The 24,984-nt window shown below is 51.5% G+C and overlaps 1 protein-coding gene across 1 annotated transcript; it reads left to right on the plus strand.

Moving 5' to 3' along the window:
* The first annotated feature begins 11,051 nt into the window (after positions 1-11,051).
* On the plus strand, positions 11,052-18,491 carry FATE1 (fetal and adult testis expressed 1). The gene is made up of 5 exons (XM_008544126.2): positions 11,052-11,284; positions 12,309-12,436; positions 16,676-16,782; positions 17,197-17,275; positions 18,055-18,491. Exons 1-5 carry the CDS (start codon positions 11,179-11,181, stop codon positions 18,184-18,186), a joined length of 552 nt encoding a protein of 183 aa, XP_008542348.1. The 5' UTR covers positions 11,052-11,178; the 3' UTR covers positions 18,187-18,491.
* Positions 18,492-24,984: the final 6,493 nt, after the last annotated feature.

Below are 24,984 nucleotides of genomic sequence, written 5' to 3' on the forward strand. Positions count from 1 at the left end.
TGGGTCTTAAAGTTTGTTCCCATGTGTGTAAGATAATCTCCTGACTCATCCCCCTGGGACGAGATTAGTGAGATCTGTCACAAATCACACTGACAACTTCCCTGTCACCTGATCTCTGGTTACCAACAGAGGTGTCGCTTGCCAGAAGGATGCCCTGCTTGGTTTCAGAGCCGGGGGAGGGGTAGGAGGGGGAATTTTTCCTGTGCCCTGTGTAGGTGGGACATAATACTCGGGCTTTGTCCTGGCTCAGGTTCCTGAATTCTGAGGATGGCAAGAGCCAGAGACTGTTCAGAGGGCAATGATGCCCTAGCCTCTCCTTGGAGGAAGTGTGGTCTTAGCCCCAAACACTTGCAGCTGTTGGTGTGGAGTGGGATATGGCCATGGGAAGTCACTGGCGCAAGTTGCACCAATCCCCAGTAATGAGAATAATCCACTGTTTAATAGGAAAAGCCACGGCAGTGATGAGACAATGGCAAAGAAATTTCGGGTCTCCTTTGAGGATTGAATGTGGAGGCTAAGTGCCAGGAATGGCAGTCAGAGGCCTTGGGCTCCATTCTTATCCCGGGCTGGCTTGTTGAGTGATGCCAACATTCTAGGGATGTTGGGAAGTCAAATAAAGCTCTTCAAGCCAACTCCAGCACACAGATGGGGTCATGTTCTGAACATGGATTTTGAACTTTAGGTTCTTTTTGCTGGAAAAAAGTGCTCTAGGTAGTGACTCAGGCTCCCATGGTAGCCCATGCAAGGAAGCTAATACGTGAGGGAGGCCCCAGGCTTCCAAAGTCTCCCTTGGGGTACTACCCAAGAGACTGGGCCTCCCTTTCTTATCTGCCGGTTGTACCATAAGACCACAGGTACCAGAGCCAAAGCACTTGGATTACTTGAGGATGAGGGACGTAAAAGGGTGATGGTGAGAAGAGAGAGTCCGACCCCGGTTTCTCCCCAGTCCCTGCTGGAACAGAATCAGGTGAGGGGCAGAGGTGCTTCAGGACCCCTCTTCTCACCCTTTCCCCAGCCCCCCATCCTGCACATCGTGCACCACTGCCACGCCCATACAGCAACTGGCCTAAGACTGCATGGAGTGAAGGGACAGAAGGACAGTGGGGAGGATCCATAAGTTGTGCTTGGAAATGTTCATAGCCAGAATTTACTGAACACTTGTTAGTGTCTGCCAGGCCCTGCACATGCGTTAACTGAGACAATCTTCCCAACAAACCTGTGATGGCCGAGGAAGCAAGGCCGAGGGCTCACGGGGAGGGAGTGATGGCCTCATCATATGAACACAGGTCTACCCTGACTGCCCCACCCCAGGCACTAATATGGCACTGCTAGTCTCCTTTGGAGGTCACTTTGCTTTTGTTTTTCTGTCTACTGTCCATCCTTCCAGCATCCCCGTACGTCCTGCCCAACTGTTAATTCCACAAGGGCGTGGACCGTGTATAGCATTTCTCTCACCACTTCTTCCCTAGAACTTGGCACAATGTTTGTTTCACAGTCAGTGTTTAATTAAATAAAATGTGTTGACTAATTATACTGTCCAATCAGAATCCAAGATCCGTGTATTAGTTTACTTGGGCTGCTCTAACAAAGTCCCACAGACTGGATGGCTTAAATGACAGAAATGTATCGTCTCCCAGTTCCAGAGGATGGACGTCTGAGATTAAGGTGTCAGCAGGGTTCGTTCCTTCTGAGGCCTCTCTCCTAGGCTTGTAGATGGCCGTCTTCTCCCTGAGTCTTTTTTTGAAATTTTTTTTTTTTTGAGGAAGATTAGCCCTGAGCTAACTACTGCCAATCCTCCTCTTTTTGCTGAGGAAGACTGACCCTGAGCTAACATCCACACCCATCTTCCTCTATTTTATATATGGGATGCCTACCACAACATGGCTTTTTGCCAACTGGTGCCGTGTCCGCACGCAGGATCTGAAACGGCGAACCCCGGGCCGCCGAGAAGTGGAACGTGCGAACTTAATCACTGCGCCACCGGGCCAGCCCCTCCCTGAGTCTTTACATGATCTTCCCTCTGTGTTTCTGTGTGTCCCAATCTCATCTTTGTATAAGGACACCAGTTGTGTTAGATTAGGGCCCACTCTACTAACCTCATTTAACCTTAATTACCTCTTTAAAGACCCTAGGTCCCAAAACAATCATATTCTGAGGGACTGGAGGTCAGGACTTCAACACATGGATTTTGAGGGGGACACAATTCAGCCATAACACTCCATTCATGGCAGGGGGAGTCCTCGTTGCTCCTTACCCCAACTGTGAGCACATCCTACACACTTCAGAAAAGCTTCGGGACGCTGACTTCTCTGAGATGCTGGAAAAGACAGGGGCACCTGTCAGTCCCAAACCAGGCCCTGGAGTAGTTCTTCCCTGCAACAAATGCATGGACCTGGGACAGCTGCCAAAGGTCCTCACGAGGCAGGTGGGTTGGGAGATGAGAAGTGGGCTTTGGAAGGTTTTCCCAGGGTCCCTCTGTGGAGAGCGATGTGAGAACCCAAAGCCTGAAGAACAGACAAGATGTTTGCACTCCCTCAGATTTTTTTAATAGACAAAACATGTTGTCTTCAGGAATCCCAAGACTGGCAGCTCCGATAACAGTGACTTTCAGCAATTTCTCCAAAGAGCTCAAACGGCATAGCAGATTCAGTTTCATCAGGCTTTATGCAATATAAAAATAGAGACTGGTCACATTTCCTACAGGCTGGTTGTGCTGAATCACACGAGCACAATGGGTGGTCTGGTTGGTCCTAGCACCCCTGAGTCCTGGGGCTGACAGGGCATATAGGGCTGGGTGCTGGCAGTGTTCTACAAGCTGGATGTGTCTGCTTCAAGCCAGGCCAGGGGGCTGCAGAAGGGAGTGCAGCAGCATGCCAAGTCTTACCTGCCTGGAGCTCTGGGCCTAGCTTGGTGGAGAAGATATTAGACAGACCATAGCAATGGAGTATGTTGAAATTTATGTTCAGATAAGTCCAGGGAGCTGAGGGTGGGGGCTGCCAGAGAAAGCCTTCCTGAGGAAATCAGGTCCAATCTAAAGCTTGAAGGATGGGTAGAAATCAGTCAGACAAAGAGCATGGAAGACAATTAAACCAGGTTGAAGGATAGCATGTGAAGATGCCTAGAGTCTGGCAAAGCCATCATGTTTTTAAGGAAACAGAAAAAGCCAAGGTAGCATAAGGGGAAAGACTCATGCAAGATGAGATTGGAAAGGTAGGGGGAGGCAGCCCACACAGGGCCACAGGCCACACTCAGAGCTGTAGTCTTTGCTCTAGTGACAATGGGAAGCCACTGTGGAGTGCTTTAAGGAGCAAGAGCACGTGATCAGGCCTGTTACATTTAAAACAATCTTTCTGCCTGTTATGTGGAGAATGAGCTGAAGGGGGTTACGGCGGGATCAGAGAGATAAGGAAAGAGGCTATTGCAGTCATCCAGGCAAGAGATGGAGAGGGGATTGGCTAGGTTGGTGACAGAGGAGACAGAGAAGTAGATTACTGAGAAGATTTTTGCTCAAGTACTGAATTATATATTTAGGAGGTTGTATTAGGGTTCTCCAGAGATGGAACCAATACAGGATATAGAGTAGATGCAGATAAGATATAGATATACATATACATATACGTATACAGAGAGATTGATTTATTATAAAGAATCAGCTCATGCAATTGCAATTATGGAGGGTGAAAAGTCCCACAATCTGCCCTCTGCAACTTGGAAACCCAGTGGTGTAGCTCTAGTCTGAGTCCGAAGGCCTGAGAACCAGACAGTCAATGGTCTAAGTTCCACTTGAAAGGCAAGAGAAGACCAATGCCTCAGCTGAAGTAGTCAGGCAGAGAGAGAGAGAGAAAGAGAGAGAGAGCACAAATATCCCCTTCTTCTGCCTTCTCCTGCCTTTTTATTCCCTTTGGGCCCTCAATGGATCGGATGATGCCCACTCACATTGGGGAGGGCCATCTGTTTTACTCAGTACACCAATTTAAATGCTAATCTCATCCAGAAACACCCTCACAGATACATCCAGAAATGTTTGACTAACTATCTGGACACTCCATGGTCCCGCCAATTTGACATAAAATTAACCATCACAGATGGGGCAGAAACATGCATAGTGACTGACTGGGTTGGCAGGGGGTGAGGAGGAGTCTCAGATGACTCTTAGGTTTGAGGGCTCAGACAGTGGGGTAGATGGTGAGACCATTCACCGGAAGGGTCACAGTGGAGGAAGAGGAGGTTGGGGGAGCATACTGAGTGTCTGGTGTGGAGTGTGTCTGAGGAGAACTAAGGAGGAAGGACTAGGCTGGAGTAGGAGATATGAGAGTTTCTAGAGTTTCTGTAAAGATGATAAGTGATGTCTTGGGTGTGTACCCAATAGGCCAGGAGACAGGCCAGAGAGGCAAGGAGAAAATCATGGGCATGGAGAGTCCTGGAAACCAAGGGAGGAGAGTGTTTCTAGAAGGAGAGAAAGGATATTGATGTGAAATGCTTCCAAGAAGTCAAGTGGATTCATTGGATCAGCTGCCAGGAGGTTGTTGACGACCTTGGCCTGGGGTGGTTTCAGCTGAGTGGTGAACAAGGAAGCCAGACTCGAATGAGGAGAGGAACGTCTGGGAGGTAAAAGACTGGAAACTGTGCGTGGTGGCAGTGACACGTTCAAGGAGTTGAGAAAGGACAGTAGCATGAGTGAGACAAGACACCAAAGGAGGGCAGGGTTTTTTTTAAACATTCAGATCATTTTAATTCAACAGCTATACAATGAGCTCCTCCCATGAGTCAGGCCATGTGCTAAGTGCTGGGGAGACAAGACAGATGTGAGTGAAGTTGACAAGGTCTCTGCCCTCATGGAACCAATATTCCCGTGCTAGGAAAGATGGAACAATGTTTCCATGCTGAAGAAAATCATCCTGGCAAGGGAGAGAAGCTGAAGGCCCAGGAGAATGCAGAGACAGGTCACTGACAGAGCTGGAGCTGTAGCCCAAGCACAGGGGGCCCCCAGCCTCGCTAGCAGTGCAGACAGCTCATTTTTTGTAACAAGCAAGCTGGAAGGCCCTGCGGATAGTATGAAAATCCTCTCAGCTTGGGCTTCAAGCACTGACTCTGCTAAGAGCTGAGTGCTTCACATTCCACACATGACCCTGTACCCAGCTTTTCTAGGCAGGATCGCTGAGGCACATTGCCTAGGGTCCCACAACTACTAACTGAGCAGCTAGGACTCCAACCCCAAGGTTGGTGGGGGCGCAGTCGGACTGCAGAGCCTGGGCTCTTTCATTCACCCCATCCTCCCTGGTGCCCATTGTTTGTGTTATAATCTGCCTGTTGACTCTCTCTTCCAAGAGTGAAGTGCAGGTTGGAGTGGGATCAGGACTAGAGGATGTTTGCGGAAACTCTCTTGAGCCAATTCCTCCCTGGGACCTCCTTCTGTTGTAGCAAGGACCCTGGAGTGCCAGTCTAAAAACATTGGCTTGCATCTAAGCCCTGCCACTGAATCGCTAAGTGAACTGGGTCCAATCCCTGCCCTCTCTGGGCCCCAGTTTAGCCATCTGGAAAATGGGGGCTATTGGGAAAAGTATCTGCTTCATAGATGGGAGGGCTTGTCTGAAAAGACATACAGTTTCTCAGCCCTGTGTTTCTCGCCTTGGGTTCCACCTCTCCTCCATGTCTTTCTCCAGCTCGGAGGGGCAGCTGCTGCTTGTGCTTTTGAGCTGATCAGCATCTGAGACTTTGCACCACTTTCTCCATCTCTTCATTATTGTTGGCCATTTTCCTCTGGCCCCTATTCTCCTGAATTTTTCGTACACATCACGTTTCAGTCATCGGACATGGAAACAATTGAAAGCAGTTGCATTTCTATCTAAGGAGTCACCCTGCAGGTGAGGCTGAGGGCTCTGTGAGGTCACCAGATCCAAACTCTTCCCTGGGGATCAGGAACGTGGTCCTTCCCCATCTGCTCCAAGGGTTCCCTGTACATGGGGCCAAGTTGACTGACAGATAGGTGACTAAACCCCTCTGGGTTTCCAAATCTGCTGCCAGCTGTTGAGGGAAGGGAATCTTGGGCCAGTAGAGAGACAAGGAGAAGGAAGAAGGAGCAGCAGGGACAGCAGCTGGCTACACTAGGAGGCAGGAGGCGAGCTGCTCCCTCTTCACTCTTTGGTGCTGCTCTTTGCTTCACCTGCAGGGCAGTCCTGAGTTACCCCTGGGGGTAGGGGCAATCAGCCGGCAACAATTTCTCTAAACTTCTTGCAGCTCCGCTTGAGTTGTTCAAGCAGCCCTCCTCCCTGCAGGGAGAACCTTTAGGGGCTGATCTGAAGGGACCAAAAGGCACAGCATAGCATCTCAGCAGCCACGGGCCTGACTTCAGGCTTGTCAGCCAAGGTTGTGGCTCCGTGTCAGCATCTATAGCCCACATCTGCCGGAGCTGCTTCCCTCAGACAGGACCAGAGTTCAGGCAGCATGACCAGCATTTCCACCGAATGCAGGGAAGACTTTTCTACCAATCTGAGCCACCTCAGGAGGTAGCGAACTGTCCAAGAGGGGTGGAGTTAGAGGCTGCAGGCACTGGGCATAACTCCCTCTTAGGCTGACAAAGCTCTATAGAGCACCCACCATATTCCCAGGGCGGCAGAGTGTGGCAGGATTAAGGGCAGGATCACCACAAAAACAACCCCCTGCTACTGTCCCCATAGACCCATGGACTTCCTGCCTGTATACTGTTTCTATCTGTCCTCTAGAGCATGAGCCTTGTGAGGACAGGGGCCTTGTCCCCATCCCCAGCACCTGGCACCGAGTCGGTCTTGATTCAAGACAGTCATACTGAATGAGAGGAGCTCACATTTGGAAATCCAGGTGCTTCCTGTAACTTCTTGCTGGTGGCCCTATCCCCATGGGGGGTGGGTCCAGAAGGCTGGCCCTGTCCCTTATTTTTCTCTCTGCTCACAAGGCAGTCCTTCCTCCCCTGGCCATCTATCATCCCTACAGTTTGTGCCTCTGTCCTTCCTGTTTCTTTAAGGAATGGAGGGACAGCTGCAAGTCTCTGCTGGGCTGCCTTCCCCTTCCCCTCTAGTTGAGGAGGGCCCTGGGGCTCCAGGGATGACCTCAGTACCAGCTGCTTCCAGGAGCAGGAAGGAGAATTGTTTACAGGTTCATAAGTTTCATTAGCAGGTGGAGAGGAAGCTCCCTGATGCCCAGAAGATCTGGGTTTGCAGCCAAAATCAGGCTTGCTCACTTGGGCTTGGGACAGTAGCTGCCTGAGACTGGGCTGTGAGCAGAGCTGGGAGGCAGCAGACCACCGCACCACTGGCTTTGGATGGCCTCTTCCATAGAACCCCAATATAAGAAAGTGAGAAAGGCAGAACTGCTGTGGGTGAAGAGAAGCTGGAGTCCGCCCTGAAGCCCAGGTAGCCCCATTGCACCTCCCTGAAACAATGAAACCCAGTTTGAAACTGGGTTTTAGCTCAATCTTCCACGTGAAGATGAGAAACTGAGGCTCAGAGCAGGGGAAGCAACTTGCCTAAGATGCCCCAGTGTCAGAGCTAGGAGTCACTCCCAGGTGTACTGACCCTGGGACTGGGTCCTGTCACCTCCCACTGCTGCTCACAAGGGAGGTGGGAGCAGGTCGCAGACAGGGCTGTCAGCCCCCAAGCTGGTCAGGAATTTGAGTAGAGTCCACGGCTGGCTGAACAGCTGGAAGAGGCCAGTGGTTCGAAGGCGTCTGGAGGCAGGTGGTTGGGCAGGCAGAGAGACAGACAGACACAAGCCAAGGGCAGACAGTCAGACAGGCAGGCAACAGCCAAAGTTGGACACCTGCTCTGTGGGAGGCTGGATGCCCTCTAGATTTCAGCTCAAACCTGGATGCAATTAGCTAGGTTTGTTTGGTCCCCAGTGGAGGCACAGTGCTCACAATCACCTTTAGGGAAAAAGATGATATGTTTTCTTTGGAGATGCTTAGCTGGAAGGAGGGAGGGCTTTCTTCCCGTCTCTTTCTGTTGATAAAACAGCTCTTCTTTTAATAAAGATCCACGCCCTCCAGCAGACAGTTCACAGGAAAGAAATACAGAAGATCAATAAACCTATGAAAACTTTCTCAAATTTATTCATAGTTAAAGCAATATAAATTAAAGCAACAATGAGAGAGATATCATTTTTCACCCAGCATAATGATGCCTTTTAGAAAGTTTCATAATATCTCCCATTGATAAGGCTGTGAAGAAACCAGCACTTTCTTCCCTTTGGTAAGGCCCCACTTGGCGCAGCCTCTTTGCAGCAGACATTGACAATATCAATCAATATTGGTCAAAATCATCAACACACATACCCTAGAACCCCACAATTCAACTTTTAGGCACCTGTTCTACAAAAACATTTACACATGTGTGCAAAGAGGTGTGTCCAGGAATGCTTATTGCTACACTGTTTATAAAAGTGAAAAGCTCTAGACACAAAACGTCCATGAGCAGGTTGATAAACAAGGGTGCAGCTGTGCAGCAAAACACCGTGCTGATTAAAAGACATGAGGTGGATTTGTTCTGACATAGGAGATCCCCAAGGCACACTGTTTACTTAAAAAAGTAAGTTGCAGAACAGCGTGTGCCTCAAATGTATGATCTCACTTGTGTAAAACACTGCAAACATAGACATAGACAAACACATCTAAGCCAGATGTTCTCTGGCCCCCTGCTTCCCCTTCCCAGAAGCATCTGTCTAAGCTCCCTGGTAGAAAGCACTTCAGGTTCTCGGTCCTCTTCTCCGGGAGCCTTCCACTGGGGTCTAGGTCTCTGCAGCCCACCACTTACACTTGGCCTGGGCCCCTGTAAAGCTTGTCCCGGGGTTCTCCAGCCCTCTGGGTCCCCGATGTTGTTACGCCAGACAGTGGGCCCCTTTTGGGGAGTTTGGGGTGAGAGTTTGAGGCAATTTCAGAAGGAAATTATAATGTTGGAAGGAAAAGTTCAAAGTCACACAGCAAATTCTGTCTCCCACCGCCCAGCCATCCTTGGTGTCCAATCCGAGAGAAGCAGGCATGTTAAGGTGGTGAAATGCCTGGGTTTCTGGGTGGCATTGGGGGCCCAGGGATTGGGAAAGAAGTCTTTCTCGCTCTTTGCTTGGCTTTAGGTGGTGGTTTCCTTTGCCACCAGAGGGCAGTGCCTCTGCCTGCACCTGGGCCCAGTGTCCCAGCCCCAGGAAGCCCCAACTGGTCAGGGCCAGTTGGCAGTCAGTGGGGAATCTGATCTGAGGTCAGTAATGGAAGGTCCCACCAGCTCTGCTGCCTTGAGTGCTCTCACAATTCAGCCTCTTTTTAGGGAGGGGATTGTTAGCTCTATTGTCTAGTTGAGAGACTGAGGGCCAAAGAAAGGAAAGTCTTGCTCAAGGTCAAATCTTGAGATCATGGCAAGGATGGGCAGGGTACAGGGTTGCCAGACAAAATATAGGATACCCAGTTAAATGTGAATGTCAGATAAACCATGAATAATGTTTTAGTGTAAGTACGTCCCAAATGTTGCACAGAGCATACTTACACTAAAATACTATTTCTTGTTTATTTGAAATTCATATTCAATTGGCAAACTGTGTTTTTATTTGCTCGATCTGGCAACCTTGGCCTGGCAGAAACCCATGGCTCCTGCTTCCCAGGCTCCTGAGTCCCACAGAGCACACTTCTCACTTCTCTTCTGCTAAGGTGGCCCTCCAGAAGGCTCGGATTTCATTGCAGCTGCTCCACTGGAGCTGGGAAGGGCTTCTTTGGGGCCCTCAGGAATGCGGGCGGGGCCTGTGTCAGCTCTGCTCTGGAGAGCTTGGCCCTAGTGCTGGACAGATGGGGCCAGGTTGGGGGACAGGTGGCCTAGACCACGCTGCCCTCTCTAAGCAAGTCCCTGCCCCTCTCTTTCCTCTCCATCACTCTTTCCTTCCTCTCTTCCTCTTTCACTCCCCCCTTCTTCCTCCTCCCCTCACCTGGTCCGAGCTCTGCTTGGTTCCTTTTACAAGTATCCTCCTCTTCCCCCAGGGGCTCTCGGGCTATTCTCAAGAGCTGAGGGGTCACCTTTGGTGGTTGTATCAGTCAGTGTTCTCCAGAGAAATCGAACCAATAGGATGTATGTATGTATATGCGTATGCATGTGTGTATGTATGTGGAGATTTATTTTAAGGAATTGGCTAATGCCATTGTGGGGTTAGCAAGGCCAAAATTTGCAGTGCAGGCCAGCAGGCTGGAATCTTAGGCAGGAGTTGATGCTGCAGTCTTGATCAGAATTTCTTCTTCTCTGGGAAACCCCGGTCTTTGCTCTGGAGGCTTTCCAACTGATTGGATGAGTCACACCCATGTTGTCAAGGGTTAATAATGTCCCTTACTTAAAGTCAACGGATTTTAGTTGTTAACCACAGCTACGAAATACCTTCGCAGCAATACCTAGACTAGAATTTGATGGAATTACTGGGGACTATAGGCTTGCAAAGTGAACGCATAAACCTGACCCTCACAGCGGCCTAATCAGTAGGGCAGCTGAGGAAGAATTTGGACTTAGACCAGGGGGTACAGGGCCTGGGGATGCTGGGGGCTCCAGTGGCTGCATGCAGGTCCTTTCTTTCCTGCCCTTCTCTCCTTTGGTTCTCACGGTTCCTGCCCAGACTCACCCAAGGCATCAGAAGCCCATCTCCCCTTCCTGAGAGCTCCTGGCTTGGGGAGGCAGGGTGTGCTCTGCAGAAGAGGCCTTCTGAAGGGTGCTGTGGCTGGGATTACTAGCTAGAGCTGGGCTTGAAGAAGCCATGACAGGCTTCATATCTAACCCTGCTTTGGCCACTGACTGACTCTGGGGTCCTGTGCCAGTCCCTGTGTCTCTCTAGAAATGATGGAGGATGGACGCCACGTGCCCCGCGATGGGGTCAAATCAGGTGCCCTGAGAGCTAGGGAAGTTCTCACAGGCAAAATTTCTGAGCCTTATCTCTTCTCCTAAGTTGCTTACAGAGTAGCAGGGGGGAAGGCCTCAAACCCAGCCAACAAGATACAGCAGGAACAGAAGGTGCTGGGTCCAAGGCCTGAGCCCAAAAAGGGAGTCTGGCTCCACCCCCACGTCCAGATATATCTTCCGTGAGCTCCTACCCCTCAAAGAGCTGATTTTCCAAGTACCCAAGTACCTTCTCTGTGCCCTTCTCCCTGCGCATCCTTGGCCATAGCTTACAAGTGAACAACCGTTTGCAATGGCAGGAGGCCCCTGTAGCATCAAGGAGGAGATGGAAATGTCCATAGCTGAAGAGCTGATTCCTGGAAGCCATGGGCAAAGCCAAGAGCATGTGGTCATAGCAGGTGAGGTTCTCCTGAAGTGTCCCTTCCCGTGGGTGTCTACACTTGTGCATGTGTGTCGGAGATGGTGCGTGTGTGGCTGGGCAGACACTTGTGTATATGTATGTATGTATTTGCATGTATGTGTGGGTAAGTGTGCGTGTCTGTGCCTTGGTATGCATGTGCATGTATTTGTGGCTTGAGTGACAGGGGAGCTAGGGGGATAGGGATTGACAATGTGAGCATTTTGCACCTCTGAGGGATCAACATGTGCAGTCCCTTGGTCTCCCCCTCATCTAAGCTGCCACTATGTCTATTGCAAAACATTCAGAGGGCTTAATTTATAAGATCAATGGGATTAATTCTCTCTCCTAACTCTCCAATGCCTTCTTCTGCTGTTTAGGGAAAAATCTAAACTCCTCACCATGATCTACAGGATCCAATCAAGGTCACTCAACATATTTCATGCTGTGGCATGGTGTCCCACTCCATACTGGTTATGCTTGTCCTTGTGACACCCCAACACTGGTTCTTTCTTGAAACCTTTGTGCTTGCTGTTCCTTCTGCCTTGGATGCTCTTTCCCTAGATTTTCCATGGCTGGGCTGTTTTTGTCTTTCATCTCTCTGCCTCAATGTTGTTTCTGACTTTTCTAGACGTAGCCCCTTCCTTCTGTCATGTTGCCCTGTTTTCATCATTTCGAAGCATGTATCTCTTGGTCTGAATCTACACTGATGAATTAGTTTCTATTTTTCCCCCTCACTCCTCTTATACATGCACAATCAGCTCCTTGATTGCTGCAATGCTGTCTCTCAGTCATTGCTCTTTCTTCAGTAACCTAGCCCAGAGCTTGGTCCTCAGTAAACACTTGCTAAACTTCTTAATAGGTGAACAAACTGAGGCCTGGAGTTGACCAATGGACAGCAGTGAGTGGGTGTTGAGTGATTCCTAAGAAGTTTGGGGACCCTATCCTTTCTGGTGTGTCCTGTGCCAGGGAAGCCTTGGTCTTGCCTCTATGGGTGTTCCTGGGGCCTCTGTTCTTCTCCCTAGAAATAATGGGGCGTGGCTCCCGGTCCCTGGGTACCTCTCAGCGGCAACAGAAGTTGGATCTAAAGACTGCTGGCTCTGCTGCAAGCCAATCGATTTGGAATATGACTGCCACCCGGCCCAAGAAAGTGGTACTGTATGGGGTCCTTGGCATGTGGTGGCTGGGTTGGGGTTGGGACTATGGCTGTAGGAGCTCCACCCTGATGATGATAGGTCGAGCAGGGCCAGATGTTGACTTGTGGGGAGGGGGAAGCTTCTGTGTACCAGGTAGGCAAATGAGGGCAGGGAGGTCCACTGAGAAGTCAGGGCCATCCTTTGGTAGGCTGGGGATTCAACCTTGGGAGTCCAGAACGCCTGAAGGACATATTACTTGGGGAGTACATACATACTTTACTCTGCAAAAGTCCAGTGTGTGTAAAATGACATTTTTCTTTATTTAAAAAAATGCATATATATTTCTCTATATGTCTATATTTTATATATATTTCTATATGTAAACAGATATTTCTACATAGAAATATATATAAATATATATAAAAATATATGTGTCTCAGGGCTGGCACAAGGGCAAGGCAAGTGAGGTTCCTGTGCTCCCAGGCTGTTAGGAAATCCAATCAATCGAATCTAGCCATTTTGTAGCCAATCCTTTAAGCTACATTCAACGTGAGTTAGATAATGTTCTAGAAAAAAATGGCAGCTATACTGTTGCAAATGATACTGGGACAAGGCAGCCATTTTGGAGAGGAGGGAGACCTGACTGTTGTAGGGATTCGCCCGAGTCCTGTCATTCTGTAGGCAACCCTTTAAACTCCATTCACTGGGGGTGAGGGAAAGTTTTAGAAACACGGTTGCTATACTGCTGCGAAAGTTACCAGCAAAAGGCAAACAGGTTGGAGAGGAGAGAGACCTGACTGTTGGAGGAAATCATGTGAGTCTCATGTTCTGTAGGCAATCCTTTAAGCTACTTTCACTGTGGGTGAGGGAAAGCTTTAGAAAAATGGTTGGCGTACTGTTGCAAAGGTTACTGGGAAAAGGCAACCAGGCTGGGGAGGGAGGGAGACTTGATGTTCCAGGAAATCGCCTGAGTCGCATTGTTCTGTAGCCAACACTTTAAGCTTCATTCACCATGCGTGAAGAAATGCTCTAGAAAAAATGGTGGCCATAATGTTGCAAAGAATACTGGGAAAAGGCAGCCATTTTCGAGAGGAGGGAGACCTGACTGTTCTAGGGAATCACTTGAGTTCGGTAGTTCTGTAGCTGATTCTGTTAGCTGCGTTCATTGAGTGAGGGCAAGTTTCAGAAAAACGGTTATTACACTGTTGCAGACGTTACTGGAGAAAGGCAACATGGTTGGGGAGGAGAGAGAGCTGATGTCCTAGGAAATGGGTTACCGTAAATGCCGAAATGATTCCAGCCCCAACGAACAAAGAGAAAAAGAGCTCCTAGGTCAAGACATCCTGGGAGTTAAAATAAGCCAGAAATATTGAATTGGCTTCCTGTGTCCAAAGGCTGAGCCAAATCAAGTTGCTTTAGCAAGTCAAGCTCCAGCAAGCCACCCGTGCCCCTGAGACTGAGGGGGAGGACAGTAGCGCTGGTATAATCTCTGGATTAAAGTTACCTGTTAAGACCAGGGGAGTACACTTTTAGAAAATAGAGTCGTTGTATTAAATTTAGAAATTAAATTTAGGCATGTAGAATTAAGAAAATTGTCAATTCTATTTGTTTACTCATTATTTATTTTTGAGTAAAAGAGTTAATGGAACTGTTATTGCCTCTGAGAGAACCACAACATGAAAGAACAAAAAAAATAATAATATTGTTCTGCTGATTTGGGTAAAAAGGAGTAGTGTGCCTTAAAAAGTACATGAAAACACTTTTTGAAATAATTGACTGAGGGCAGCTGGGATTTGCTGCAGTTTTAGATTTTCCTGATCTCCATCAAACTTATATAACAGTCTTATGTTTTACAATGTATATAATTCTAAATAGAGGGTCTCTAAAATTAAAAACAAGAAAGTAATAAGACAGCTGTTTTGAACAGTTAGGCCTGTCTTATGGTGTGCAATCACAGTGTTATCATCCACTTGCAGATGGTGTTAAATTAATTCTTATCATATTGATGTGCTAAAAACAATGTTATCAGAAACAAACAAACAAATCCCAGCTACCAGCCACTCATCCTTATTTTGCCTTCAAATCTCTCAAGAAACGTTTTGTCCTTCTGATCTCAATCTACAGAACTCGGGGGATGCCGTGCAAATTGCCCCGGGAGAAACTCTTGATCGGATTTCCTTTTGTAGTCTTGGGGTCATCTTGACACCCACTGTCCTTTTAATGCTATTTTTGAGGTGTCTTAAGAAGAAGAAGAAGAAGAGGAAAATAAGAGTATGATTGTGAAGCACTGTTCACACACAAAAAAGTCACACCTGTATCTGTGTGCACTCTGGAGGAAGGTCAATTTTGCGTTATCACAACGAATGGAGCATGGTGGCAAAGTTCCTATGAAAATCCTTTATACAGAAATTGTTCTACCTTGCACTTCAATGATCTTAAGAACAGAGGAGGGCTGCAGATCTTTCTCAGGTGACAAATGAGCCTTGGTTGTCTATTTCTTTTTAAGAATGAGGCAAACAGGTGCCGGCCCCGGGCCCCGTGGCCAAGTGGTTAAGTTCACGCGCTCCTCTTTGGCGGCCCAGCGTTTCACCAGTTCAGATCCTGGGTGTGGACAAGGCACCACTCATCTAGCTATGCTGAGGTGGTGTCCCACATGCCACAACCAGAGGTACTCACAACTGGAATATACAACTATGTACCAGGGGGCTTTGGGGAGAAGAAGAAGAAAAGATTGGCAACAGATGTTAGCGCAGGTGCCAATCTTTAACAACAACAACGACAAAAAGAATGAGGCAAATAGAAGAGCCAACCCAGAACTCTGAGTTGTGGTGAGGCCTGTCAGATGGCACCCTAGGAGGGTGGGCGGAGGAGGAACTGGCTGTTATGTAGGGGCATCCTTAAATGCCTCAATGAAGAAGGTTCTACTTTGCGGCACTAGCACCCCCACTTTCCCATTCATTTAGTCCAGGTCTGGGCTTGGGGTAAGCGCCTGGCTGCCAGCCAGGTGGGGTGAGAGGGATGGCTGACTGTTCCCTGTACAGACCTTCAGTTGATGCTCCTGTGTTCCACCCTGGTCCTTGAGAACCCCCCGTGTCCCTGCAGCCTCCAGGTCTGAGTCCTCTCTGGGTGCTGCTGCGTGAGGGGCTCCCTCCTCAGCTGCTCCCCGTCTGCTTTGCCACCATGTGAGGCCTGCTTCTCTGGGCTTCGTTAGCGGCACTTTCTGAATTCCACAATCTTGCTGAGCTCTTTCATTCTCTGTTGCCTCTCCTGTTATTTTCTTTCTTGTGGGTTTACGCCACTTTATTGTCTTCACTGTGGTCTTAATGGAGTCTTGAGGGGAAGCAGTGTCAAATAACAGAGGCATGATAGTGTAATGGTTAAGAGCACAATGTCCTGGGTTCACATTATTGTTCTGCTACTTACAAGTTGTGGGACTTGGGCAAGTTACTTGACCTCTCTGTGTCTCAGTTTTCACATCTTTCAAAATGGAGTGATAGTAATACCTGTTTTGAAGGATCATGAAGAAAATTTAATGATTTGATACTGGTAAGGGCTTACTTACCAGATACTTGGTAAGTGTGTGTTAAACAAGCAGCTTGTAAAATATTTCATCTGCACTGGAAATCTAGAGCTGAGATTTGAACCCAGGTGGGTCTGGCACATTCTGCTAATCTAGCCCACACTGGATCTGCAAGGCACAAGATGCCCCTGGCTCCAGAGTTCCAGGCCAGAGACATCCACTCCAGGGAGTCATTGGCAGATGGGTAAAAAGAAAAGCCGCAGGGATGGCTGGGCTCACCCAGAGAAGGAGGCTATGGTTTTCTAGTAGCCAGGGTTCTGTTCTGAGCTCTGGCACTTACCATGTGTCCTTGGGAAGTATAGCCACCTCACCAGGCCTCAATTTCCTTGGCTGTAGAATTGAGGTTTTCCATTCTTCTCCAGTGGTTGCTCAGACTGAGCCGATGTCTCCATGTGACAGTGCTGGCAGAAGCCAGGGACCCCTGTCACTGCTCTTTGGCCACAGCCTGGATGGCCTAAGGCTACCGAGGAGCATGGTGTGGGTGGGGTGGTGGCAAGCGGCCAACTTTTGGGGTTCCCAGGCTCTTGTTGTGGTCTGAAGCTGCCAGCCCCTGATTCCGGAGGATCAGGCACCACATGACTCCTGAGAGGGTGCACCGTTGGTGCTGGGTAGAGTGTGGGGCAGCTGCTCAGCTGGGGCTGAGCAGGCTATTTTGACTGACCGTTCCTTTCCTTAGGGGCACCAACTGCCAATGCCCAGAATGTTGAGAGAACCAGGCCACAGTGATGCCCATCCTCAGGAGTATCCTCGTGGCTTCCAAGGCATGAGGTTCCATTATGAGCGGTAAGAAAGACCTCAGGGAGCCTGCTGGAAGAAAGCTGGAGCTCTTTGGGAAGGAACCAGGGTGGGCCAGAGGAGCTGGCAAGCCGACTGGCCAGGAAGGAGTTGTGATCAGCTGACCACGCTTGAAGTGTTGGTGCCCTGTTGCCTCCTCAACACAGCCCCAGATCCTCCTGGCCCCTTGCCCATTCAGGGCCCCTGAGTGGACTTTGAGGCTGGACTGGGTTGGGCTGGCTCCCAGCCCTCAGGCCTCAGGACCTGCTTAGCAGAGAAGGGAAGGATTCAAGGCTGAGAGAGTCACTACCCAGAGAAGCCCCCGACCTTACCCCCTTGCTCTCATGGCCTTCTTGTGCTCCCTGCCAGGCCCGGCCTGGGACCACCAACAGCTCCGACCCTCTGTCTTTTATTATTGCCCAGCAACCCAGAGGCGGATATGATCACAGAGATTGGCCTGGAAGAGCTAAATGGACTGGAGATGGAAATCATGCGAAGACAGGTGAGCGTCTGCTATGCCAGGGCCTCACTTGGAGGGTGGAGGCAGAATCAGTGTCTTGGGGCGGGTGAGTCTCCACCACGATGAGGCCCGCTGAGGTGCGCAGCCCTTCCAGGGTTGTCTTACCCTCCCCTCTCCTGCCTCCCAGTCCTTATGGCTCCAGTGTCCCATCTTGATGGTGAGTCTCAAACCTGCCTCTCTCCCTGAGATGTGGGAAGGCAACAAGGGAGAGAAAGGGAGGAGAAAGAGGGAATATGACTATGCGGGGAGAGAGCCATTAAGAGGTCTGAGAGAGAGGTTTGGTTAAGGCCAAGCCCAGGTCTTTTCAGGCAGAGACCGCGGCAGGCACGGGCATGGGCGCAGGCATGGAAGGGCATCTGCCCTGGTGGCCCTCTCCAGCCCCTGAGTGTCACCCCATCCTGGGTCCCTCACTCTGGTGCTGCCACCCTCGTGCCAGCCTGCCCCAGGATTGGAATGCCCTTCCCCAGCTCCCCCTGGCCCAGCTGGGATGGGCTGGCTTCTTCCAGACAACTGGATGAACCCCAAGGAGGGGCAGGGCGGCTGGGTCTGCGAACACAGGCAGCCTGGCCCTCGGTCCTGCGAGCCCACCCCAAGGCCCTGGTCTCAGCTGCTCTGCCTGCTTCTCCCCCAGAGGCACTTTTGCCCCTCAAAGGGCAGCAAAAGCTCTCCCTGTTCTAACTTCATATCGTTTCCCACTGGTGTGCTCTGGGCCTTCCCAGAAGAGCCTTGCTCATCAGCCTGCTCTCTTGGTCTCTCTGCAGCTGCGTGTGACCACTGAGCGTCTGTGTGCCCTGGAGGACCAGGGTGCCACCTGGCGCCACAGGGAAGCTCTGTTCTTCACCATGATAGTGTCGGCCTGCATTGCCAACCTGTGGCTGTGTATGCGCCACTGATGCTGCTGTGCCGCCGAGCCCTCTCCTCCTACCCCTTCTTCCCTTCTCTCCCTGAGCTGCCCTTGCCCATCCTCCTTCCATCTCCCAGCAGCTCCTAGCAGTGTCAAGGCCATTTGCCAGCTCTGGTTAGACCCCTGCCTGGAGGAGGTCCTAGCTGCTGGGAGGTGAAGGAAGTGCGGTGTTCTGAAGGTCTGTTCCATCCTCTGTGGCGGGGGCTTGGCTGTGTCTTCCTTGTTTTCTTCCACATTGTGCACAGGGCTCTGCACAGAGAACATGCTCAATAAAAGTTCAGCGATGGCTGCAAACCCTGGTGGCTGAGTTTATTGCATTCAGGACTCAGGTGGCGACAGCCCCTCTGCTGGGACTAATGCCCTGTTGCTGGGACTCGACTGATGCCTCTGCCTCGGGAGCCCCTGGGCCCCCTCCCTCTCAGACCCAGGCCCAGGCAGGGGAAGCGGTTCTGCAGCAGCTTCTCCAGGTCAGGCATTGCAAGGACTCAACCAGAGGAAATGTCCTGAAAGGGACCAGAAAACTTTCCATTTGCCCAGGAGGAAATTGAGTCCCAGAGAGGGGGGACATGGCCCTGGCTTTGTCCAGCAAGACGGGGACAGGCCTTGGTCTAGGATGGGTTCTTCTGAGTCCAAGTCTAGGGCTCAGACTGCCTCCTGCAGGCTGGCTGGGGACAAGACCTCAACTCAGCTTGGGAGGCTGGATGGAAGGCCACACAGGGGGCTTTGAAATGCTCTCCCTTGTGTCCACTGCCCTGTGAAGCTCACCTCAGCCAGGGAAGATTGGTGGGTAGGGCAGTAGGACTCGGCCTGAGTGGGCGAGAGGCTCACTGCTTGGGGTCTGACCACAGGGCGCATGTGCTGGACTGCAGGAGGCCTTCGGAAGAGCTAAATACTCATCTTTTGGGGGGCAGGGGCCCAGAACATTCTCATTAGCTTTAGTGGCCAACAGGAATTTCCTCAATCCCTCAAATCTATCAAGGCTTTTTTGTCTATAAAGGTGAAAGTGTGTCTTAGTCACTAGATATAAAATAAACATGACTCTGTGTGTGTGTGTGTGTGTGTGTGTGAGGGAGAGAGAGAAAGAGGGAGAGAGGAGAGAGGAAGTGAGAGGACAGGGAGGCAGAAAGAGAGGGAGAGAGAGAGCCTTGAGTCCTAGAGCCTACCCTGCCCCTGCCCAGCCCCTCTGTGGTCCTCAGTGGCCCCTGTACAATGAGGGGGTTCCTGCACTTCTGACTCTGGGGCCTGCAATACTTCCGTGAGCCAGATGCAGGCCTCCTGTCAGCCCTGTGGGACACCATGCACGTGGCTCCTGGCGGCTGGGCCCTCCTGAGAACAGAGACAAGGGTACCTGGTGAAGAAACAGTTGAGAGATTCCCTCTCTGGTCCCAGGCAGAGAGGATAATGGGGTACCACAGGCAGGCCTTCTGCAGAATGGGGAGAGAGCAGCACCCAGACACCAGTGCTTCTGGCTGGGAGAGGCAAGAGGTCTGGGAAAACCTAAAGCCTCCCTGCCCCTCCAAATGAGCCCTGAAGCCCCAAGAGTCACCCGAGGGCTAGAAGACAGGCTGGGGGAACCTCCTTGCAGGCGTTCCTTCACTCCCTGCAGCATCAGGACAGACCAGGGCCCAAGGAGCAAGGAATTCTTGAGGGAAGCAGCCCACCCATTCAAGTTCAGAGAGGGGCAGGACATGTGGCTTCCTGTCACCAGCCTAAAGTCCCCCTACATTTGATGGCGTGCAGAGCAGAGTGGCCCAGAGCTAAGGAGGCCAGGAGGCCAACCCTCGAGTGGCCCTCCTAAAGCTGCCCCTTTCTTCTGCTTCAGCCGGGCCATGCAGGAATGCTCAGAAGAAGAGAAGGCTGCTGAGGGGCAGAGCAAGGCCTTTCCTTTGGGACATGGGTGTGTGTGTGTGTTAGCAGACATGGACATCTTTGCAGAAAAAGTCTGGTTGAAAATATGTTGTGAAACAAAGGTTCACCCTTGGGAGCAATTTAGCTGAGATGCAAACAAACAGCGTGGTGGCCCCTGGAGAAACGCCTCCTGGGTGAGGTGAACTAAGGTGGAGTCCTTGCCTCGGCCCTGGCTGCCCCTCTACCCTGCCCTGCCTTGTGACTGCTTGGTTATTCCCAGCCCTGCCTGCCTGCTCCATCTCCAGATAGGCCTCTAGAGGGGAACTGGAGCCAGAGCTGCCCTGTGCTGGCCTCCACAGCAGCCTGAGAAACGGGCAGTGGGCCCCTCTGCATGCTTCCATGAAGGGCTCTACTGTGGGGGCTGACACCTCCTGCCTGGCCCTCTGACCATAATGTCTGGAGCATCTGCCCCCTTGATCCTTTTTCCCCACCAAGCTGCCCCGGCCTTGCCCAAGCACTCCAGCCTGAGCCAAATCCGTCTCCCAACAAGCTCTGAATTTCCCCATGGACAAGTGGAGGAGGGGAGGGACTCATTTTCACTTGGGGGCTGGGGAGAGGGCTCTTCTGAAGCTTGTTGTTTATTGCTCCTCTGTGAAACTTCCCATGGGCTGCCCAGACTTGGTATTAGAGGGGTACACAGCCAGTCCCCTGGCTGGATCAGGAGCTGCTTGAGGGCAAGGCCTAGCTTCCATTGTCTTCTGCATCCCTGGCACCCAGTAGAAGTAAAGGGCTGGTAGGATGTCCTCGGCCCAGAAAGAAATTCTGGCCTGATTGCCTCCTGAAGGGAGGGCTGGCCTCGCCTTTGGCGCACAAGCCTGGCCTTTAGGGCATGCCTTCTGTGGAAAAACCTTCTGCATAAAAGTAAGCCAACTCTGACCATTACTTTCTCTGACGCATGTACTATGTGTCAGCACATTGCATTTAAAAAAATATTTAATTACATGAGTCTCACTTGATAATATCCTCCCCCAAAAGGCAAACACTATAGATGTAGCTAACAAAGCCCCTTGTCCCCCAGTGTCAAGCCCCTCCACAGAACTAACTCCCATGGTTGGCCTGGTGTGCATCCTTGTAAACTGTCACTGTCACGTGCAGATATGAATACCTGTATGTGCTCCAGGCTTTGTGCGCAGGGTCTCATATAAGCTGCCCCCTGCAGCCCCCAAGAGAGGGGCTAGTCCCCCAAGCCTGGTGTGTAAGTGAGGAAAGCTGTAAGCCTCTGGTCATGCCTGCCTCGAAGGGCTGACCCAAACTCCCATCCGCCCTGGCAGAAGCTGAAACTCAATACTCCAGTTCTTCTGTCTCAGGTTGGCTTCCCAGAAGCTGTGGGGAGGCAGACCAAAGAAGGTGGGCATGTGGGGAGGGAGATGTGAGGGTGCACAGAGGGGGCTCTGTTGTACCTCAAAGCAGCCTGAAGCCTGGCCTCTTGAAAAGGAGCCAATGACTCACCACCCAAGGACTCCTACCCCTTTCTCTTTGTTAGCCCCAGCCCCTCTTGGAGGCCACACCCAGGGAATCCTGGAGGAGCAGGAATGAATTCTCTCCTAACCCTGCCCCACCCCAGGTACCTCTTCTTTTCCCCGAGTTTCTCCCTGGCTTGCCCTCTGGCCAGGTAGACTGGCCAGGACTGTCACCAAGGCTGGGAGGCAGGTGCATTGGGTGGTGAGCTGGCAGCTTTGAGTCCCCAGACACCAAGCCCTGAGCGATGCATGCTCCGTGTAAGGGAGGTTCTCCTCAGGGAGCTTGGGAGGGGCTGGCTCCTGGGTCTGGGCGGACAAGCAGCTTCCACAGCCAGGCAGCCCAGTATCCAGCCCTCACCTGCTGACAGCGTGGGGTGTGCAGGGCCCACAGTGAGAGGGTCAGGTATCTAACTGGCAGGCAGGACAGCTTCTTTAGTGGGCAGGTCCTGCGCTGGGCCAGGAGCTCAAGCTTGCCTCAGCTGTGAGCATGAGCTCCTCTGGGCCACTGCCAGCCTCCCATGCTGGTGTCAGGCAAGGTGGGGCAGCTCTCTGATTGGGAGGCTGCCAGCTCTGTGGGGATTCAGGGACCCCACTGTCCTGGAGACAGGATCACCAGGAAGTCTCTGCTGGCTTTGGGTGCTGATGAGCCCCCCAAAGTCTCATCTCAGTTTGGTGGCTTCGTGGACGGATCAACGGATGCTGACTGTGGCCAGGGGACACCCTGCCTCTGAAGCCGCTTGATAGGTGAGGAAAGGGGCTGACATTTGGCTGAGGCAGCCACTGACCAAGGCCTGACACCTTCCTGTGGCCATGGGCTAGTGGCCTCCATGGGGCTGGGGCTGGGGCTGGGGCTGGAGCCCATGAGGGTGTGCAAGTCCTAGAGCCGGGCTTGACATGGTCTACCCAGGGAGCTGAGGGAAAGTGGCTGTGTGGGAAACCTTTATCCCTTGTCAAAGCAGCTGAATGAAATCCTGGGGGTCTAGGAGTGTGGAGGCACTGAGTGCCACACCGGACTTACCCCAAGGCAACAGAGCCTTTGTTCTTTCCTAGGAGGGCGGCAGGGAGGGTGGCAGGAGTAGGTTTTGGAGCAGAGGGGCAAAGAGCCTGAGGGACTGCCTGGCCAGAAAGGGTTCAATAAGAGAGAGGGAGGAGCCTGTGGGCCTCATCACCTGCGCCTGCCTCCACTACCTGCCTGGCCCAGAGCATTTCTGGGCATCCTGGCCTCAGTGCACGGGAAGTGTGCCCCTTGGAGCTCCACGGCTCTCTGCATATGAGGAGTAACAGAGGCAGGTGCAGGGGGTTGTGTGGAACTTCTCCCAGAAACCTTGCTGGGATTTCAGCCTAGTCTTTCAGCCCTTCAAACTTCACCCTGGCCTCCTCAGGAGATCCTTGAGGGAGAGTGCCTGCTGCGGGCCGCGCAGACTTTGGGAGCCAGCCCCTCTGCCATTTGGGCAAATACATCTGCAGTGAAGCCTTTGGAGCTTCTGGCTGAGGCAAGATTCCGGAACCAGGCAGCAGGCCTGGGGCAGGGACAGGCTCCCCATTTTGGCCCTGCCGCTGAGCTTGCCCTCCATCTCAACTTGAGCCTAGACCAGCAAATGTCAGCTTCATCCATGTCAGACTACACCCATAGGAGGAAGCTAGTGTTAGGGAGGCCTAGTCTCCAGACCTCCTGCCAGTGTCTGGGCCCTGCTGTTGGCAGAGCATAGGCAAAGCCCTTAGTCACACTTGCCAAATGGAGGCCTCCAGGGTGGCAGCTGCCTTCTCTAGAGAGGGGGTCATTGAGTGCTTGGACAGGGCACATGTGCTTCGTGTTGAGCCCCGACTGTGGCTGATAGGATGTGTACCCAGTTGGTCCTCAGGTACCGTGGTAGCCTCAGAACTGCCAGGAGCAGCCCTGGCTACACTCCTCCAGGCTCCCACATGAGATGGCCCTGCAGAAGATGAGGCTGCAAAGGTGGCTCTGGTGAGATCCAGAAAGGGTTTGAATGCCTAAGTACCTGACAGCATCCTTAGTCCTGGGGGCCAGCGGGGAATAAGGCTCCCTGCTCACAGGAATGTGACCATCTCATGGGGGGACAGCAAGTAAATCATTGTTAGGGCATGGTAAGTCTACGATACAAATAGAGTGGGAAAAAGTGAACAGGAAATAAGGTGTGGATTTGGGAAAGTGCAGAGCAAGTTCGGGGACTTCATTCATTCGTTCATTTCCCAAGTATGTGTGTTTGTCTCTGGGCTAGCCTCTGGGGATTAATGACTAAACAAAACAAAGTCCCTGCCTTAATAAAGTTTATTTCTAGGGTGAAGGCATCTGTCCACAGGTTTTAGAAGCAAGAGTGACAGACAGACCCAGGTATGGACTTACCGAACTCACGCTGGTGATGTGGAAGGCAGAGAAGAGTCAGGGCTGGGGATCTAAAGGCAGAGAAGCAGTGAGTCAGAAGACCACCACAAGGATTAAGGCCAGGCCCAGGGCAGTAGCCGTCAGGATGGACAGAGAAGAAGGTACTGGAGAGAAATTTTAGCAGTAGGACCAAGAGGATTTGGGAATGGAGTCAGGGGTATCAAGGATGACTCCTAAGTTTCTAGATTGAGCTCATGTTGGGAGAAATGTGCCTTTCTCAAGATAAGGCATTGGGGAGATAGGAGCTGGGGCTGGGGTTAGAAGGTAATGTCAATTTGGGACATGATGAGTCCAGGGGTCCAGTGACTGCCCCCAGGAGACAGAGATGGCCCATGGGAACCTGGGGATGTGAAGTACAAGAGGGGCTTCTCAGTGAGGACAGCAGGAGTTGAGGGATGAACTACTATCTCTAGGGTCTAGCTTGTCCTAAGAGGAGACTCCCCTGGGGTATGGACTGAATGTGGTTGATGTCAAATATACTGCCCCACCCCTATCTTTCGGTAAATAAATGAAACCTCTCTTGGCAAAAGTAGCCCAACCATGGCAAATTGCTGATGTAATGGTGTCCACGTTAGAGGCTCCAGCCCTTTGCCAAAGTAGTGACCAACCATGCTGGTCTGCCAGGCCTCTTGGACAGAGCCCTGCCTCCTTTGTGTCCCACCGGAGATTTCATTCGTTTAACAAATAGTTCTCAAGCATCTGTTTCATGAAAGTGCTAGGCTGGAGCCTGACCTCAGGGTGGCTGATTACAGCCAAAGTTGGCAGCATCAAGGGCCCACTGCCTACATAGTGAGTGCCAGGGACTCTCTCCATCTCCAGCTTGGGGCTGTCTACCTTCAGATCCCGCCATAGCTAGGCCCCCTCCAACTGTCCCCCAGGCCTGGGATACGAGGGGTCACTGTAGCTTCAGCTCCACACTCAAAAGTCAGCCCCAAGAGCCTGCTGAGCCTGGTGCAGTCTGCCCTCACACTCCTCTCAGTGCTCATGCCCAGTCTCTGGCTCTGTTCACCTTCCA

The sequence above is a fragment of the Equus przewalskii genome, chromosome X (assembly GCF_037783145.1).
Source record: "Equus przewalskii isolate Varuska chromosome X, EquPr2, whole genome shotgun sequence".
Classification (NCBI taxonomy): domain Eukaryota; kingdom Metazoa; phylum Chordata; class Mammalia; order Perissodactyla; family Equidae; genus Equus; species Equus przewalskii.

What these genes read in the sequence shown, in the direction of transcription:
- FATE1 (XM_008544126.2), top strand. Translation starts at nt 11,179, where the DNA reads ATGGCAGGAGGCCCCTGTAGCATCAAGGAGGAGATGGAAATGTCCATA. An exon ending in CCACCCGGCCCAAGAAAGTG is followed by an intron (nt 12,437 to 16,675) that starts GTACTGTATGGG and finishes TCCTTTCCTTAG; the next exon opens with GGGCACCAACTGCCAATGCC. An exon ending in ATGAGGTTCCATTATGAGCG is followed by an intron (nt 16,783 to 17,196) that starts GTAAGAAAGACC and finishes ATTATTGCCCAG; the next exon opens with CAACCCAGAGGCGGATATGA.